Raw genomic sequence first — 19473 nt, 5'->3', positions numbered from 1 at the left:
TCGCATGTATATGTGTACCCCCTCGGCACATGTTTGGCATTAAAAAAAACTATCCTCTGCCACCCTAGATTGAAGTAAATCGTCAAATCAAGGTAAAGCGTACAGTTAAAGATTCGTCTAAATTTTATTTCTGTCTTGAAAACTGGTACATGCCGCTTATTGGATGTTGATCTTTAAACTTGGATATACTTATTGAATAAAAAAATCATTGGATATATAATGTACAAATGAAATGATACATTGTCTATATCGAAGAAGTTAACGTACGACCATTGTTGCCCAAACAAAGTCCTAAAACGAAACTTGCTGAGAATTATCATGTACTAAATATTTTCACTGCATATAAAAACCCCGATCGATGGCAAGTCCTGCAAAGAAACCGAAAACCTCGGCACTACCAGTGTGCCCATATGGAGCACGATGTTACAGAAAAAATCCTGAGCATTTTAAAGAATTTACACATCCCTCGAAGAAGACTGACGCTTCTGCAAGTGACAACGGCACGAACAGCGATACCAAGGCCAGTGTCAATGACAGCAACCTTCCACCCTGTAAATATGGTGCTAGTTGTTACAGGAAGAATCTTCTTCACTTTGCTGAGTATTCTCATCCCACTGTGATAAAAGGCAAGGACAGTGGGAGTGACACGGATCCTATAGAATCAGATGAAGAGGATAAGGTAAGACACTCAGCTGATACTGTCAGATTATTTTGTCGTTTGTCATTATCCCATGGCTGTTGAAATCACATGCTAAGTATACGTGATTTATTGCATTCCCAGAAGAATTAAACATGGTGATCAGGCGGGTTCTTCTTCCTATAATTAGCATACAGTACTGTACCACAATCTGGTGTATTATTGTAGTAAATGACAATGATCAATCGCAGGTGGCCAGATAGCACAGCACCTGACTAGTGATTCAGGGGGGCTCAGGTTGGAATCCTTGTCTGGTCCCTCACATTTTTCTCCTCACTGGTTACATTTGGCGATGTTCACTACCTCTGGACTTGGAGGTGTAAGTCAGTATCTTGGTTGGTTTTCAGGGGCAAAGTGAGACCTTTGAGGAGGAAAGAATGTGGCAGTCAGGCAGGTTTAATCCCTGGTATCCATTTACAGGTTCAAATCCTGGTCTGGTCTTGTGCATTTTTGTCCTGGCCAGTTACAAAAGGAATAGTATGATATTAGAACTAGATAGTGATTTTTTTTAAACATGTAATACTGTTATTGTGACCCTGAGTAATGCAAGTTTAAATTACACTTCCAACCAGATAGACGCGGAGAACCTGGCACAACAAATATTAAAAAAACCCCTAGAAAATAGATATTTAAGATCATTGGGGTACCTGTAATGCTGTTAGTCTGGTTAGACAATGACCAGATAACTCAGTTGATAAAGCACCTGTCTAGAGTACGGGGGGCATGCGTTTGAATCCTGGACTGGCCCATCATCCCCCCTTCCAGTTAAATTTGGTGTTGTGATCATGTTGTGATCATGAAAGTGAAAGATGGTAGACATTAGAGGATGAGTTTGGGTTGGTGTCCTCTGGGATAAAGATATTTGAGGAGGGAGACATAATTATGGTTGTCATTCAGGCATTGGGTTTGTTCATCAATGGCAAGATAGCTCATATGATACCTGTCTAAAGGTCAGGGGTCCTGAGTTATCCATGTTTGATTTGACACATTTTGTCCCATCCTGTTATAATATTTATAATCTGCAAAATACGGTAAAACATGGTTATAACTAACACACTTATAATGAATTCACGCTTACCCCAATGTGATTTTCTTTCCCCGTGGTTTTAAAATGCAGTGAAAATTAACTGGATATAATGAATTACGTTTATAACGAATCAAAATTGTTTGTCCCTGGTGCTTCATTACAAAACTGACAATTTTTATTCTTAATCGTAGTTTTTCCTGTTTTCCAACAAATCAATTATTGCACAATATATTTTAAAGAAAAAGTCAAAAGTCAAGTCTGCAGACATCTTGAAAAGAGGCATGTCTCTGGTTAAGAAGTACTCACAGATGACAGAAGATGAAAGAAAGGAGCTGATCAAACAAGCGTTTGAAGCCAAGCAGAAACTACAGGAAGAATTAAAGGAAACGAAAGACAAAGTTAAAGAGAAGGAAAAGGAATTGGAGAAAATGCAGCAAAAGGTTGATAAATCTTTGTTGAGTGTAGTAACAAGAATGCAACATTGATTTTGAGTAAGTCTTCAACTACATAAAAACATGGAAAGTCAGGGATTTTCCTGACCTATTTTTTTTTTTTATAATTTATTGTATTTTCAATGGTTTCTTTTTACAAAAAAAATTGAGAGAGAGAGAAAGAGAGGAGAGAGAGAGGGGGGAGAGAGAGAGAGAGAGAGAGAATTATGAAAATAAGTCATTCAAAAGTCTCCAGCTTTCATCAAAAGATTCTCTTTCATTATTTTTATAAGATATATATTTTTGTAATTCATACATTGTCTTAATAGAGGATATCAACCCACCTAAGGAAATGTTTCTGTTTGTACATTTGTACAGATAAATGTAATATTTGATTTGTAGAGCAATAATATTTTTAAGCTTGTCAGTTTTCTTCACAGAGCCTAGTAAAAATTCCTTTTTTGAGAAGGTTATAGTAGAGTGGATTCTATCAAAGCAGTACTCTGCAAAATTCTCTAAAAGAGTCTGAACATGTTCACATTCCCACAACAAGTGTTCAATTGTTTCAGTTTCTGTTTTACAAAGAGTACATACATTACTGTCAATTTTTTTAATTTTATGCAGGAAGGAATTTGTTGCTAGTATTTTATGATTTATTCTAAATTGGAACCACTGAAGTTTTGTGTTTTTTGTAATTTTGAATGGGAGTAAAAAGATTTTCTCCCATTCACCATTGCTCAAGTCAAAGACTCTATTCCAAGAGATTTTACCCAAAGGTTCAATTATTTGTTTGATTAATATTTCATAGAAATCATGGGATTTTTTAGCATTCAGTAGAGAATTAACCTTCTCTGGAATATATGGATAAGTTACCTTTAATAAATAATTAGGATCTCTGTTTATCTTTCTCAGCCATTCTAATATTGCTGCTTTAATGCCATTATATTCAAGAAAATGTGTTTTTATCCCGTATTTCGCGTGCAGGTCATTCAAACTCATAAATGACCCATCTTCATAAAGTATGTCACTAATACATGAAATATTACCTGAAAACCATCTTCCATAGAAAAATGGCTTTTTATTAATAATTAAATTTTTGTTTAGAAATAATGGTTCTAAAGAAAGAAGTGTGTCATTTTGTAAGGATTTTTCACTAAAGTTTAACCATGCTTGCAACACATCCCTCCAAAATATATTTTTTAAATCATTCATTTTTTTGACAACATACTCTTGCCCACAGTATACAACTTTTTTAATGTCAACATCTAAAAAAGAATCCAACCCATTGTCCTGTAGTAACAATTTTTTCATCCATACTAGTTTTAAGGACATAATGAACTCTCTTACACTGATCATCTTGAAGCCCCCTTCCTTATAATTCATTATGCAAATTTTCCTTTTCAGTCTTGAATTATTACTACCCATTACAAATGTATAGAAAATCTTCTCTAATTCTTTTATTTGTATTTCAGAGGGATTTGGGAGAGATGCAAAAATATGATTTAAGGTCGGCAGTAAAAGGGTTTTTAAAACTGTCAAGCGACCAAGAGGAGTTAAATTTCTCTTGTTCCAGTGTTGTATTAATTTTTTTATATTACCAATTTTAGATGCATAATTAAGCATAAGTATATTTTGAAGATTTGTATCAAATTCAATGCCTAATAATTTAAAAGTTGCTTTTCCCCACTCTAATATATTATCTGTACATAGAGTATCATTGCTACCTTTTTTTGACCCAATCCAAACTACTTGAGTTTTACTATAATTTATGTGCAAACCTGATATGTCCGCAAATTTTTTAAGAGTAACAAGACTAGACTGAAGTGATTTTTCACTTCCATCTAATATTAGAGAAGTATCATCTGCCAACATAGTTAACTTTTTTTCAGTATTCATAAACTGAATCCCTTTTATATCTTTATTGTTTCTTATGCTGATTGCAAGGATTTCTGCACAAATGAGGAATAAATATGGAGACAAAGGATCTCCTTGACGGCAGCCTCTGTGTAAGTTAAAAGACTGTGATAGATTTCCTCCTTGATTAACAGCAGCTGTAATATTTGTATAAAAAATATCAACCCATTTTCTAAACGAATTACTAAAATTAAAAAATTTGAGGGATTTCTGTATAAAAGACCAAGACAAGGAATCAAAAGCTTTTTCAAAATCTACCAGGAGTAAAAGTCCTGGTATATGTTCTTCCTCTGTAAATTGCATGATATCATATATCAGTCTTATATTTTCAGAAATATTTCTTCCTTGTATAAATCCAGTTTGATCTCGATGAACAATTTTATCAAGATATTTTTTCATTCTATTAGCAATTGAGCCGGATGCGATTTTATAAATAGTATTTAGTAAAGAGATGGGTCTCCAGTTTTTTAAAAGTTGTCTGGGTTTATCACCTTTCGGTATACAAGTAATAATACCATGTCTTTGCGTGATACTTAAAGTATTGTTTTCATAAGCATAGTTAATGGACCTTACAACAAAAATTCCAACGGATTTCCAAAATACCTTAAAAAACTCTGATGTAAACCCATCTGAACCTGGAGATTTGTTTGATTTCATATTATGGAGTGTTTCTGAAGCTTCTTTTAATGTTATTTTACCTTCTGTCTCCAAGGACTCAACTTTTGAAAGTTTAACAATATTTGGAAAGTTTAATTCATCATCAAGATTGATGTCATTTAAAGAATTATCTATATCTCTATATAAGTATTCATAATATTTTTTGGCTTCATTCAGTATTTCGGCCTGCTTATAAATAATTGTACCATTTTCTGTTTCTACTTTTGGAATGATCTTGCTTGTAAAATTTCTATTCTCTAAGTTGCAAAAATAATGTGATGGTTTTTCCCCTTGTTCTACCCATCTTGCCCTAGATCTTATTAAAACACCCCTCATCTTTTGTTTTCTTATATCTTCTAATTCCTTATTTTTTTCCTCTAAAATTTCAACATTGTCAGCAGTAGTATGTATTGTTTCTTCAAGGCGTTTTATTTCTTCTACAAGTTTTTCTTCTTTTAGTTTTGTTAGTTTCTTTTTGTATGAAGAGTAGGAAATACATTTTCCTCTTATTTCCATGAGAAGGGTTTCCAAAAACAATTGGTCATTTATTGTAAAAGTTAGTTCTTCATCGTTAACTTGTTGCAAGTTTTCCATTAAATATACAGGTACAGCATACTGTTTTTTAACATTCTTGATGACTTCATTTATAGTATAAAGAAAATTTTCATCACTCAAAAGGGAATTATTAAATTTCCAAAGACCTTTACCTTTCTTAAAATCATTAAAAGATAAAGATAAACTAATCATAGAATGATCAGACCTATAACTTGTTTCAATTGTACATTCTATTGCACTTGGCAATATATTTTCTGAGATCAGAAAGAAATCAAGCCTGCTTTGTTTTAGTGGATTTTTTTTCCTCCATGTATATCTTTGGGTGTCTGGATGAAATTGTCTGTATATATCAATATAACCACCATCTTCAATAAAATCAAGAACCTTTTGCCTTGCGTTTGGATTATTTATATGTTTGTAATTTTAATAGTCAATGTCTGGGTTCAAAACAAGGTTGAAGTCACCACACATAATAACACTTTCACAATTAAAATCATCTATACAAGTTTGTATGTTTTCATAGAAGGCTGGATTATCATTATTGGGGCCATAAATATTACAAAGAAGCAACTATTTTTAGTCCATTTTAATATTGGACACATTCCATTAAAAAATCAACTACATTTTCTTAATTTTTGATCTTCTTTACCTATTCATTCAAGTTTTAGTCCAAAGTACTTACCGTGAAAGAAAATCAAGGCAGGTACCCATTAGTCCTAATTTCAAAATTTCACAATCTGAACATTTGAAGCATCACAATTTTCAAGTCTATGGCCTCTGAACCCACTTTGAAAAAGTCAAGAAAACCTTTGAAAGTAACTCAAAGTGCATTGACCTAATTTGTTGACCTGTATGTGTTTGTGGTGCCTATAGGTGTCCTCTGGCCTGTTATTTGTGGAAGGGGAGAAGGCTGCTTTAGAGGGGACAGACACCGTGTACTTTTCACTTATGGCTGAGAGAAACCATAAGGAGGGATCGGCTGAGCAGACTCATTTCAGACTCGCCGAGTCACAGTTTTACCGCCTCCTAAGTGGCACGGACAATAGGTAGGCAAGACACCTACACTGTAAGAAAAATTTTTACATAATGCTGTAAACCCGCAAGAAGTTTTGTTTGTGATTCTTAGGGTTGAGATTCTACTAAGATTATTATTTTTTGTGACTGAGGAAACATTTTGCATATATAAAGTATAGAATTTCACAATTGGCTTGCAGCAGGAAATGTTTGCTGGTAAAGATATATAAAGAGTTGGTTTACAGTTTGCTATTGATTCTCTCAATGATTTGTTTCATCTGCAGTATATAGACAAAACATCAAGGTTTACACACAAATATATAGTATAAAAGACTATATTTTGTAATGACCAATATTTACCTCCAAATTCAAACTTCGATAGAAAAATGTTTTAAACCAAGGGAATATATGCAGACATAAAACTTAACATGATGCTATATGTTAGATAGAACATCAAGAAAATGACATAAATTTCTATAATTTTTAGAGGAAAAAAGAGTATATTTTATGATATTATACTTTCATGTAAATTAGTTGAATCTGATTCGTCGAGAAACTTTTTTTAAAAAACACTATTGCCCGCTGAATGATGAAGCCATGCCCTCCAGTATAGCAACAGTCAACATTGCTTGACGACAGGTGATATTAAAAAAAATAGTGACTGCGCAGAATTTATGCGTGCACGGTTCACTGTTATATGTAATTGTATAAAACATTAAGTATAATATAATAAATATTGCATGTAGTTGAGTGTAACATTGAAAATTTTCACCCCTGGAAAACCGTTGTCAACCTCGGCTGCCTTGGGGTGAAAATTTTTAATGTTACACTCAACTACATGTAATATTTATATATTGATATTTTAATTAAAAGTCGCCATGTCTGCTCCAACTTAATCCCCTTTATCTTTTCGATTTTTATTTGGGGGAAGTATGCATATACAGTCAAACATTGTTATCTTGAAATCAAAGGGACTAAGAAAAAACTTCAAGATATCCAGGGTAAAATACTGAAAGGGGTTAGGACTTCTAAATTATTTTGACATATCCATGGTATTCAAGATATCAGTGTTCAAGATACCGAAGTTCAACTGTACCATATGTAATTCTTTCTGAATGATCAGAGGACAACATTTAATGCTGTGAATGAATAGTAAAACTTGTCTAATCTGAATATTGTGTACTCTAAATCTTGCCTATTATGATGAAATATTTTAGTCTTTTTTTAGATAGTGAATTCAATTTTTTAAAATTTGTCTAATATGGTTCAAATGTTTGTCTAATCTGGCCAGTTTCTATGGAACCTATGGTGTCCTGATTAGACAAGTTCAGGTACATGTAAGTTAAATGGAACTGGTTATCATTCAGAGCACAGAGTTTTCAGTTGTGTCACCATTGTAATAACAGAAGGACATGATGTGTTTTTCAGTTATACCATTAAAAAAGTGGAGTATGTTGTTAATCCAGAGCTGAGGACCAAATTTAAGTAAGAAATGTTTATAATGAACTTAATTTAAATGTAATAACATAGTGTTGAGGCTTCCTAAAGGATTACATGACTGGCAGTGTATATTCTCTCTTCTTTTAGTTGCTTTGAACATGTCCCAATATTGGAAACAATTTTGCATGAAATTTATGGATATTCATTTGAAATACTGTACATACACACATGGTACAACACTTTTCATGTTTCTATATTAGGGTTGAGTAAAAATTGACATGAACATTCCATGCATGGTCACTTTGTAACAGTTTAAGTCAATTGAGATTAGGCATATAATATTTATATTGATTAAGGGTGGGTGGATTAAAGAATTTGTTGCTCTTTGCCGGATTACAAACATTGGATTTTAAAATGACATTTAAATTTCAGACATGCAAAAGATGAGCTGAAGAAACAGAGAGGGGAGGATCTATCCTATCCTGTGTTAGCATTTCATGGAACAAAAGTAGAAAATATCACCAAAATCTGTGAAACAGGATTTAGGGTTCCTGGTAAATACATGTATCTTTGACTTAATGCATGGATTTATTTACATATATTTGAATAGACTTTTGTACATGAGCATCCAAGTGAGCATAATTTTGCACATGTGCATTTTTGTTAGTATTTTCCTCCATAACAGAGACTAACAATGAGCACATGAGCAAAATCAAATTCTACTTAATTTGCATGAATTTTCTTACCAGATTCTCATGTGTTTCTCATGAGCTGCTTAATGAGCATCAGTTAGAATGTTATGTACGGATACAGTCCTTTTTGGTACAGGGTCTGGGTCCCACTAGATTGTAGATTGAGAATATTATCAAGTTGAACGTTTTGGGTCAAATTGGGAATTTTATTAAAACTATTATAACATGAATTGATTATTCTAAGGTATTAAAAGACAAAAACAACAAAGTTCAATTAGGTTTTAAACTAACGCAATTTTATTTTTTTTATACACAAACTGCGTAGTTTATGATATTGGGAATTTCTAGATACGTAAATTGGGAATTTGGGGTGTTTTCCCATTTGGGAAGGGTACATTTATTGGACCCAAATTAGAGAGTTTGATGGTCCTGGGATACATAACTGAGGGAAACTCTTGTTTGTTTGTTTGTTTTTTTTTTTCAAAGGAAATTCATTTAAATTTACTCAATATGTGAATAATGTTTAAAGGTAGACCTGTATAGAGTTTGAGTTCATCAGTAAAGCTCTGAATTGTTTATTTTCCTGCAACCATGCACACTTTCATGCTGGACAAAACATTGAGTACATTTCAGCAGGCAGACGTCATATACACTACACAATTAAATAAAACACACAGATTTTTAGGCATTTTTTTGTTAGAAGGTCAAGGCAAAAAGGTCAAGATTAGAAAGTTGATAAAAAATCCACTCAGGAACTGCATGGTTAGAAACATGTACATATATAGCTACGTTAGCTATTAACATAACAATATTGTACATTGTTTTTGTAGGTGATAAAGGTTTCAAACACAGAACAGACACAGGCTGGTACGGGAAGGGGGTTTACTTCAGTGAGTACCCGGACTACTGTATGGGGTACATCCAGGGGGCAGAGAAGCTCCTCCTCTGTCAAGTTCTCCCGGGGAAAGTGTTTCACTGCAGTAAGCTGATCCACGGGGCGGCGCTGACCAAGGGACACGACTCTCACACTTCACCCGATAAAAAAGAACTGGTCATCTTTAACCCTTATCATATTCTGCCCTGCTATATCGTTCATTATAAGATGGCATCTGGGGAGTTTGTATATGGTGTAAGTGAAAAAAAAAATCATTCAGTCATTGTCAAGTAATAATTATATATTAAAAAAGTATCTTTATAAGCAGTGCAGATTGAGTAAATACACGAACAACTGTCTATGTGAAAGTTTTTTGGACCACACAGGACATTCGGTCCTATGTAATCAATGAACACACAGGACCGAACCAAATTTTGTCAGACCGAAAAATCTAATGTAAAAAAGTGAAATACGTGAAAATGCAGAACCAAGGAAATCTTATTACTGTAGACGGTCCATGCGGTTTTAATCAATTCATTTACGTATTTGGATTTGTGCGATATTTTTTTACTTATAACAAACATTTGAATGACTCTGCATCAAAATAGTAAAGCTCAAAATCGGACGCTGAGACATCAGACATTCTGGTCCCGGGTAAAAAATGACGCGTCGGACAGAGGCACTGCACATCGGTCAGGTCTGACGGTCCGATGTCTTTCGCATAGACTGGAACAATGTACATGATTCCAATGTTTTTTTTTGTTTTTTTTTTTTTTACACATTACTGAAAAAAAATATTTGAGGAATAACATGTATGAATAAGAAATAATGGAATATGGATAAATCAAAGGTTTAAACTTCTAGTGTCAATTCAAACTAAGGCATTGTAGACCTGTGTAAAGACAGTTAAGCCTCATCAATCTGTACACTTGTGTCTCCAAACTTATTGACCAGATAACTGAAATGCACCTTTTACTATTGGAAGATATAAATGCAATTGTGTTTCCAACATGTTTCATCCAGAAGGTGAAGCATCAAGATTATTGGTTTTCAGATTTCCTGGGCTCGGCTGTACTTATTATATATAAAGTGATGTGAATTTGACAGAGGGTCAAATCAAGCCCAACCATCAATTGTGTCAGATTGATGACTACTCTGAAATTATAATTAATTGCAGAATATTTACTACAACAAGACTTAGTGTCTTTATCATTACGGTAAATCACTTTTTATTTGCAAGAACCTTATTTTCACGTAATTATACAAGAATCTCTGCTCACGAAAATTTAATTATTTAAGGAATCACTGTCTAGTTAGTAGAGTATGCCAGGGCATCAACGATGGTTGGAAACGTGGGATAATTTGCATAACGGGCGAAGCCCGTTATGCATAAATTATCCCACGTTTCCAACTATCGTTGATATCCCTGGCATACTCTACTAACTAGACAGTGATTCCTTATATTTCCATTTCATTGTGAAATAAAATTGTAAATTTAGATTTTAAAAATGTAGATTAATAGATTTAAATTACATGAGGCCTCACATGTCAATTTCAATAGTCCCCGTCCACTGACGTCAAACACAAAGACAGCCGCACGAGATTTACGTGCATATTAGGCCTTCTTAGAGTCAGACACAAAGACAGCCGCATGAGAATTACATGCATATTAGGCCTTCGTGGCTCCTGACCTTTCGCTTGGCGAAATTTGCATTCGAGTGGAATGATCAAGAAATCAACTCTCCTAACTTTCAAAGAGCTATCACAGAGAAAACAGATCGAAATGGAAATATTGTGTATAATTTTTTTAATTTAAGATTGTATATGTAAATCACAACATGTGAAATTTTGTTTTACTTATACAGTTATAATACTATCTCAGGAAGATAGGGTGTGGTGAAAATATGGTGGTCTACAGTAGCAAATTTATATTAAGGTGGCACTACACATACTTTTTGTTACTATATAAAAATGTAAAATATGTGGATATACAATACAGTATATGCAATATACAATATGTGTGTATGTTTTGTTTTCTTATACAGAAAACTGGTACTGGGAGTAAGGCTACTTCAGCAAAGAAATCAGGAGATGATGACGATGATGATGATGATGATGAAAGTGTGCATGAAAAATGTATAAAAGCTCAAACTGCCAAAAAGTCTAAGTAAGTTCTGAAAATCAGCCAAAATAGAAAGTAAGTTCTCAAAACAGCCAAAAAGTCAACTGAAAGTGAATTTTGAAATTTTAAACAGCCAAGATAGAAAATAATTTCTAAAAACAAACAAGAAGTAAAAAAAGAAAATAAAATAGAATGCTTCTATTTTTGCTCACTGCAGATGGTTTATATAATTTTTTCTTTCACCCCTTTTTTGCATTGGCAGAGTATTGAAGGACCAGAAAATTTTGTTCACTGGAGCCTTTTGTTTGACCCAGAAAGAAATCACAGAGCTTGTTGTGAAGCATGGAGCCACAACAGGTAGATATTAAATATTTAACAAGTTTCATATTTTACATGTTTTAGTAGGTTCATATTTTATCAGGGCCCAGCAAGAATTTGCAGGTTCATGTGAATTGATGACTCCGCCTTTGAAGGAATCTAGCTTTTTAAGTTTTTCTCTGTTGTTACGGTACTCCGGCCCATCACAAATTTCCTTTTTTTTCCCATGTTTAATCCTAGAATATTCAGTTAATATATAAGTTCCATAGAAAAAAGATCTCACTAATACATAATGAGTGAGAAAGGTATGCCACTCTGTTTTTTTTTTTTTTTTACCATACCCCCACTTTCTGTCTTTCTGGGTTAATAAAACATGTTTTTATTTCATTTTAACAAAAAATATCAGTTCAAAATTGGTATTCAATGTTGTTTCACCATTGTTGAAGGTTGATGAATTGGCAAAGAAGGATAACTCCTGAACATTTTTTGTTTTGCTATCTTATTTGAATAAAAAGTGTAACCAAATCTTCCTGTTTGTAAATAATGTCTGTTTTAAAGTTAAGAATGTCTAGGTCATATTTGTGTTTACTAAAATATAAAATAGAGGCTAGCCTGTTACATATATGCAATGAATGAGTTAGTTTAGATGCAGTACCCTTTTTTTCTTGCAATTTACTGTAGTTTGTAAGATGAATTTCACTTGAAACATAAATGCCAAGTTGCATAATATACTGTAATAATGGTATGCATTGATTTATTCATAGGGACACTGGGTAATTTCAACCTCTGTGTTGCATCGCTGGGATCTGTGGAGGGTACTACCAACAAATTCATGAAGGCAATGGACAAAAATGTAAGTTGTTTTATATTTCAAGGTTATTTATTGTTAAGATGTATATACCCCCGTATTAAATATTATATATATTTACTAATTTATAAGTGCCCCAGACTCATTGGCGCCATAATGTGTTGATCATACTAAGCTTAAATCTACTGAATTGGTTTCATCGTTTTCAGATTCCGATAGTTTCGGAGGAATTCTTGTATGACTCGATCAACAAAAAGAAATTAATGGATCCTGAGGATTATTATCCTGAACAGTAGCGACATTTATAAACCATTTTTCCTTAGATTTATCCTGCCAGATTATGTGGAGCTTTGATTCATACTTCTCTGTATTTTGGACAAAGTTACATGTGTGTGTACAATAACATCAAAATGTATGCTGATCGATTGATGATATACACATAGTTCTCTCACATCTTTTTATCATTTATTCACCTAGTGAATTTATATACATTAGATGTTTGTTTTATGTTAATTTATATTTGTTTGATATTTTTAAAATATCTGGTTTTTAACTCTCTATTTTATCACTGTGGTAGAATCCTTCATTTATTTTTCACCAGCTAATCATCAAACCCAATATATCCAAAGGGAATATGCAAGTTTAAAGGTTGGGGTCAATAGGAATTAGTAAATGTATATAAAATTTGGTATCTCAAACATCGATTTCTCAAATACCAAAGATACATATTTGTTGAAGTTAGAAGTACCATCTACATTCTCTTTATGAACTTAACCCTCATGCAATAACCGAAACCTTCAGGTAGTTTTTTTCTCAGTCCCATCAACTTTGAGATAACACATTTTAAAGTTAATGGACTGTATTTTAACTTTGAAAATATTAATTCTTGTGATATAGTGATAAGAAAATATTGTGCCATACTGATTTTAAGATATACAGACTTCAGATTTTTTTTGCACCCTGCATCATGATATGGATATACCCTGTTACATGACTTGTATTTCACAATGTTAATCTGTGAACATTTTATATGTGATGTAATAGCTTGAGTACCTATCAGTTAGTCTAAATTAAGATATAATATATACTGCATGTACATAGTGATGGATGCAATAGAAAAAAAACCATGCAAATATATGTATTTTGGAGTCATTTTGTCAAAGGCAAAGATCAAGATTATTTATATGACAGCTGTGATATGTAATGATTTGAACATTTTTATATGAATCCCCTTGTACTCCTGTCCGTGCAATCCTCTGGGCTAAAACTTTGTAATGGAGAATTGTTGGAAGCTCCTCCTTGGTACAGAGATTGCATATGACCCCAGGATGTGTTGTAACTCTGACCCAAGGTCATTCTGGCAAGTTCAAGGTCACTGTTGGAAAAAGTTTAAAAAATTTTGTCCAGGCTATAACCTAGTAATTGAGAATCTTTGGAAGATCAAACTCGGTGCAGAGATTGTTTATGTCCTGAGGGTTTGTCAAGACCTTGATCAAAGAACTTTTTGGCAAGTTAACGGTCTCTGAAAAAATAAAATTCTTGAAGGGGCTATAACTTAGCAATGGAGGATCATTGGAAGCTCATACTTGGTACAAAGATTATTGATGACCTGAGGGTGTGTCATGACATTGATGCAAAGTAATTTCAGCACGTTCAAGGTCACTGGTATAAAAAGTGTAAAATTTATGACAGGTCAATAATTTTCTAATGGAGAATCATTGGATGTCCATATTTCACTAAAAGATTAGCCATGAACAGAGGATTTGTCTTTTTTCTTAACCAAGCCTAGGTCTTTTTGGTAAGTTCAGGTCACATTTACAAATTTGACTAGGCACTTTATAAAAACTTCTGTAGGGGGTATTATTTCATGAGCTCGCTTACAGTACCTTTAGTTCAATTTTTTAGTCTTTTTAACTTGTATTTTTAATTTAGATAAACAATGGTTAGAAAAACATCTTTCATATTATATGCCTACAATAAAATATGTTTATATTAAACAGGCATGTAATAAATGCATGTATATAATTCACATGTGGTCACATTTTGTAAGAAGTATTTTGAAAATGTGTGAAATATTTATTGGATATAATGAATGACAAATACATTTCAATGTAATGAATTACAAATGCAATGTAATGAATTACAAATATTAATATGACAAAGTGATACTAGCTGTCCTTGGAGTATTATGACAAATAAATTTAAAATGATTGTAAATGATATAATTAATTAACAAAGCTATTAGTCACTCAAAGTACCAGTTGTGTAGTATATTTCACACTTTTGGCAGCTCTTCCTTTTTTGTTCAGTTTTATTAATCCTGTGCACAATGTGTAGAAATGTTAGATGTTAAGCTTTTTATAAGTTGTTTTAAGTGTATGATTTTTTTTATGTCCCTCAAGCGGTTATGTAAGTAGCAGTGCTGTGATTTTTTTTTGTATGGCTGTGAAGCCATTATGTTAATAGCTGTGCTGTGATTTTTTTTTTGTATGGCTGTGAAGCCATTATGTTAATAGCTGTGCTGTGATTTTTTTTTTTAAATTTGACTTTATATGTCATTATACCCCCGCTCCGAAGGAGAGGGGGGTATACTGTTTTACCCTTGTTTGTCTGTCTGTCTGTCCGTCTGTCTGTCTGTCCGTAACAAATTTTGGTCGCAGTTTTCTCAGCAACTACTCATTGCAAATGCTTGAAATTTTAGCACAATGTTTGTCTAGGCATGCCATATGGTGGGATTCATTTTTGTACGAATTCGATGTCAACTTCCTGTTTTTCCGTGCGTCTGTCCGTATCATACATAACAAATTTTGGTCGTAGTTTTCTCAACAAGTACTCATCGCAGATGCTTGAAATTCTAGGACAATCTTTGTTTAGGCATGCCATATGGTGGGATTCATTTTTGTACAAATCTGATGTCAACTTCCTGTTTATCCGTGCGTCTGTCCCTACCATACATAGCAAACTTTGGTCGCAGTTTTCTCAGCAACTACTCATCGCAGATGCTTGAAATTTTAACACACTCTTTGTTTAGGCATGCCATATGGTGGGATTCATTTTTGTACTAATCCGTTGTCAATTTCCTGTTTATTTGTGTGTCTAACCGTACCATACATAACAAACTTTGGTCGCAGTTTTCTCAGCAACTACTCACCCCAAGTGCTTGACATTTTAACACACTCTTTGTTTAGGCATGCCATATGTTGGGATTCATCATTTTTGTACAAATCCGATGTCAACTTCCTGTTTATTCGTGTGTCTGTCTGTATCATATATAACAAATTTTTGTGTAGTTTTCTTAGCAACTACTCATCGTAGATGCTTGAAATTTTAGCACAATCTTTGTTTAGGCATGCCATGCCATATGGTGGGATTCATTTTTTGTACAAATCGGATGTAAACTTCCTGTTTATCCGTGCGTCTGTCCATACCATACATAACAAATTTTGGTCGAAGTTTTCTCTGCAACTACTCATTGCAGATGCTTGCAATTTTAGCACATTCTTGTTTAGGCATGCCATAAAATGGGATTCATTTTGGTACAAATCTGATGTCAACTTCCTGTTTATCCCTGCATCTGTCTGTACCATACATAACAAATTTTGGTTGCAGTTTTCTCAGCAACTACTTATCGCAGGTGCTTGAAATCTTAACACAATGTTTGTTTAGGCATGCCATATGTTGGGATTCATTTTTTACTAATCCAATGTCAATTTCCTGATTATCACTGTGTTTGTCCGTAACTGAACTTGTGTATTCACATCAGAACGGGGGTATTATTAGTGAGCATTGGCTCACAGACTTCTTGTTAGTTCTAGCAAACATTTAGTTCCAAATAATGTTTTTTCTTTCCTATTATTAATTTTTTTTTTCAGAACCCCCCCCCCAAGATTTAACAGTAGATTACATATACAAAAAAGTGTATGTATACATGTGCCATCTGGTTATCCTGTGAATGATATGTAAAATATTTTACTTGTATACCGTGTGTTTGTTTATTTGTGTTTTTTGTTTTGAAAGACTGATATCTTGATAACACACAATGTCATATTTTTCAAGTCACCTGTCACTCAGGTGACTTATCGCTATCTGTTTTCACCCGTCATCGTCCATTGTCATTTGAACTTTACAACTTCTTCTTTTGAACCACTGAACCAATTTCAATCAATTTTGGTGTGTAGCTTTTATGGAAAAAGGGAAACAAAAATTATGAATTTCATGGTATTTGCCTTTCTGGTGCCTGAGGGGTTGGGCCAAAACCATCAAAGTTAATGCAATCCTCAAAAATCTTCTTTACTCCTGGACATCAAGCAGTCAACCTGTTGGCATGATGATAATAAGCAATGAGTCTTTTACCAAAATTGTGAATTTCTTGTCCTCAAGGTGAGGGGTTCTAGTGTTAAGGTGGGGCTCTATTGATCTCATATTGAAAAAAGCATGTGCTTCTTTGAAAATCCTCTTCTCTCCCACAGTATATTTAGCAGCAAAACTTTATACCTATAAGTAAGGATGCCTTTTCCAAAATTTTGAAATTCATTGCCCCAGAAACAGGGATTCTGGTGTTAAGGTGGGACTCTACTGAACATATGGTGAAGGTGCATTACATGTAATATTCAGCAGACAAACTAAGTGCATGGTTATGATGAGTAATGGTGCCTCTCTCAAAATAATTAAATTCCTGACCGCTGGATCAGAGGTTCCTGTGTTAAAGAAGGACTGTATTCACCATTTAGTGAAAAATGCATTAATTCTTTGAAATCTTCTCTGCTCCAGGGTTTTTAGCAGACAAACAAAGTGCACAATTACATGCATATAATGAGTAAGGGTGTCTCTTCCAAAATTGTGAAATTCATGGTCCCCTTGACCAGGGGTTCCAGTATTAAGGCAGGATTTTATTGATCATATACAGGTATTGGAATTGAAATTAATGGTTCCATGTGAGCATCTAGAAAGCAAAAAGAGTACAAAGTTGTAATGAGCAAGGGTCGTTTTACCTGATCTGTGAAATTCTTGACCCCTGCATGGGTCAGAGATTTTTTGTTCAGCAAGGCTCTATGGAACGTAGGACTATTTTAAACTTTAGTTTGAGAGAATAGAAATGAGATAAAAATACTGTATATCCGTACATTAAATGGTTTTTAAAGACTAAGAGAGGCCAATGGTGCAGGGAGTGTGCTGGATTTACCATGTTTAAGTTTGGTGATTATGACAGCTAGCACTGGCACATACAGGCAAGTAAATAAATCTACTCTCTGGGTTGTTGCTGATTACCCAACTAACTAGATTGCTGACCCCTTATAATACTTGTATTTGAGCAACATAATTATCAATTAGTTAAATTTGTGTTCTTATTTAATTATTACATTGCCATTCATTGATCGTTACAGTGTGGTATTATACTCAGGTGACTGTTAAGGCCCGTGGGCCTCTTGTATGTATGAGATACACATTCATCAAAAGCATGTGTGTAAGGGCCTAATCTAAGTAGCATCATTGTATATGTATCATATCATGTATCATATACAGTAGAACCTGTATCTTTTTTTCATGATATGTTGCAACTTACAAAGTAAAAGAAAAAAAAACATTATACAAGTTCATTAAAGATCAATATACAAAATGTAAGTTTAAAAATTTTATCTTGTATTTATTGACAATTTTATATTGAAAAATATTTTTAAGTGAAAATGCTTTTCAGGTATCTCACCTGTACGTTAAACTAAAAATTTATGAACATTTTACAGTACTAAATCATTTTTATGATGACAAATTAAAAGTTAAAACATTTACATTTGCTTTTTATTTAGTTATAATTTCAATATACATGTTATTGAAATATTCTTTATAGGCATTCCTTCCCGAGGTTTTTGTCTGAATTGATTATATATTTTAATAGAAAATTATGGCACCAATTTAATATTTTGATCAAAATCGTCCAGTTGGCCGGGGGGGGGGGGGTCATTGTATCATTATCCTTGGAGAAAGGGGGTGTAGAAAGGAAATAAGGTGTGATTTATCATGAACATGAGATTTCAGATGATGAGGAAGCAATATCGGTTAAGAAAGGGGCACAACCTACCCAACTTAAATTTCCGACATAAAAAAGATCATCAAACATATTGCAAAAACATATATGCAAAATTATTGAGGTGGGGGTGGAGGCATCCCTAGGGTTGCTACGTACACGGGCCTGGATTTAATAAGCATCATCAGGAATAGGGTGGTCTTAGGTCCTAGATGAGCCTACGTTTTATCCTTCTGCGAATAGTATAGACACAGACATGGCAGAATAATGCGCGAAAACTCTAGGACATTTCCATAGATAATCTTCGCGTTGTTCTTACAAACAACTTATCTTTGATACACTTTGGTTTTACTGTTTAACTGTTTGGGGAGACGAGAGTAAAAGCATGTCACCACCTCGTGAAAGTACATACTATCAACGAATTTTCAATCTTTTTCTGAAGTACGTAACAAAGCTAAGTTGCCGAGTGTTTGGGAAAGGAACGCCTACTTCAACAAGCGCATAACTGTGATCAAGTTTACAATGGGTGTTTGTGATTTTTTTAAAGCCCCAATACTGCACCGATAGAACATGTGCGCAAAATATTTACGTTATTCCGTCCCAGGTTTTTCTGTTAAATACTAAATCCGTTGTACTGCGGGTTATAATCCGCCTTCTTGATCTTAAATCTTTGGTCACTCTATGGAAATAATGTTATGTGTGAATTTAAACCGAAGGAAAATGCATTCAGGTTAGTCTTCAGGTGTAAATATTTCTGTTAGAAATTATATTAGATACACTCTCTGCTCCAATATATTAAGTAATTCACTAAAAGCCTAAACTCTCTCTCTCTCTCTCTCTCCTATACATTTAGCGATGTCTGTGTGGAGAGGATACGTACCTATATACATGTATATCTCGCT

The 19473-nt window shown here is 33.7% G+C and overlaps 1 protein-coding gene across 1 annotated transcript; it reads left to right on the top strand.

Annotated features, from left to right (window-relative positions):
* The first annotated feature begins 298 nt into the window (after positions 1 to 298).
* Positions 299 to 12926, top strand: LOC133202054 (uncharacterized). Its single transcript, XM_061337832.1, has 10 exons — positions 299 to 679; positions 1964 to 2164; positions 6155 to 6327; positions 7724 to 7780; positions 8168 to 8289; positions 9258 to 9556; positions 11347 to 11468; positions 11686 to 11780; positions 12506 to 12594; positions 12759 to 12926. The coding sequence occupies exons 1-10, from the start codon at positions 359 to 361 to the stop codon at positions 12843 to 12845; spliced, it is 1566 nt and encodes a 521-aa protein (XP_061193816.1). The 5' UTR covers positions 299 to 358; the 3' UTR covers positions 12846 to 12926.
* The last annotated feature ends 6547 nt before the right edge of the window (positions 12927 to 19473 follow it).

This window comes from Saccostrea echinata, unplaced genomic scaffold (assembly GCF_033153115.1).
Source record: "Saccostrea echinata isolate AGI-Se365-2 ecotype Australia unplaced genomic scaffold, CSIRO_AGI_Sech_v1 ptg000046l, whole genome shotgun sequence".
NCBI classification, from domain to species: Eukaryota; Metazoa; Mollusca; class Bivalvia; order Ostreida; family Ostreidae; genus Saccostrea; species Saccostrea echinata.
The sequence above is the reverse complement of the archived record's forward strand: the minus strand, read 5'-3'. Positions and strand labels throughout refer to the sequence as shown.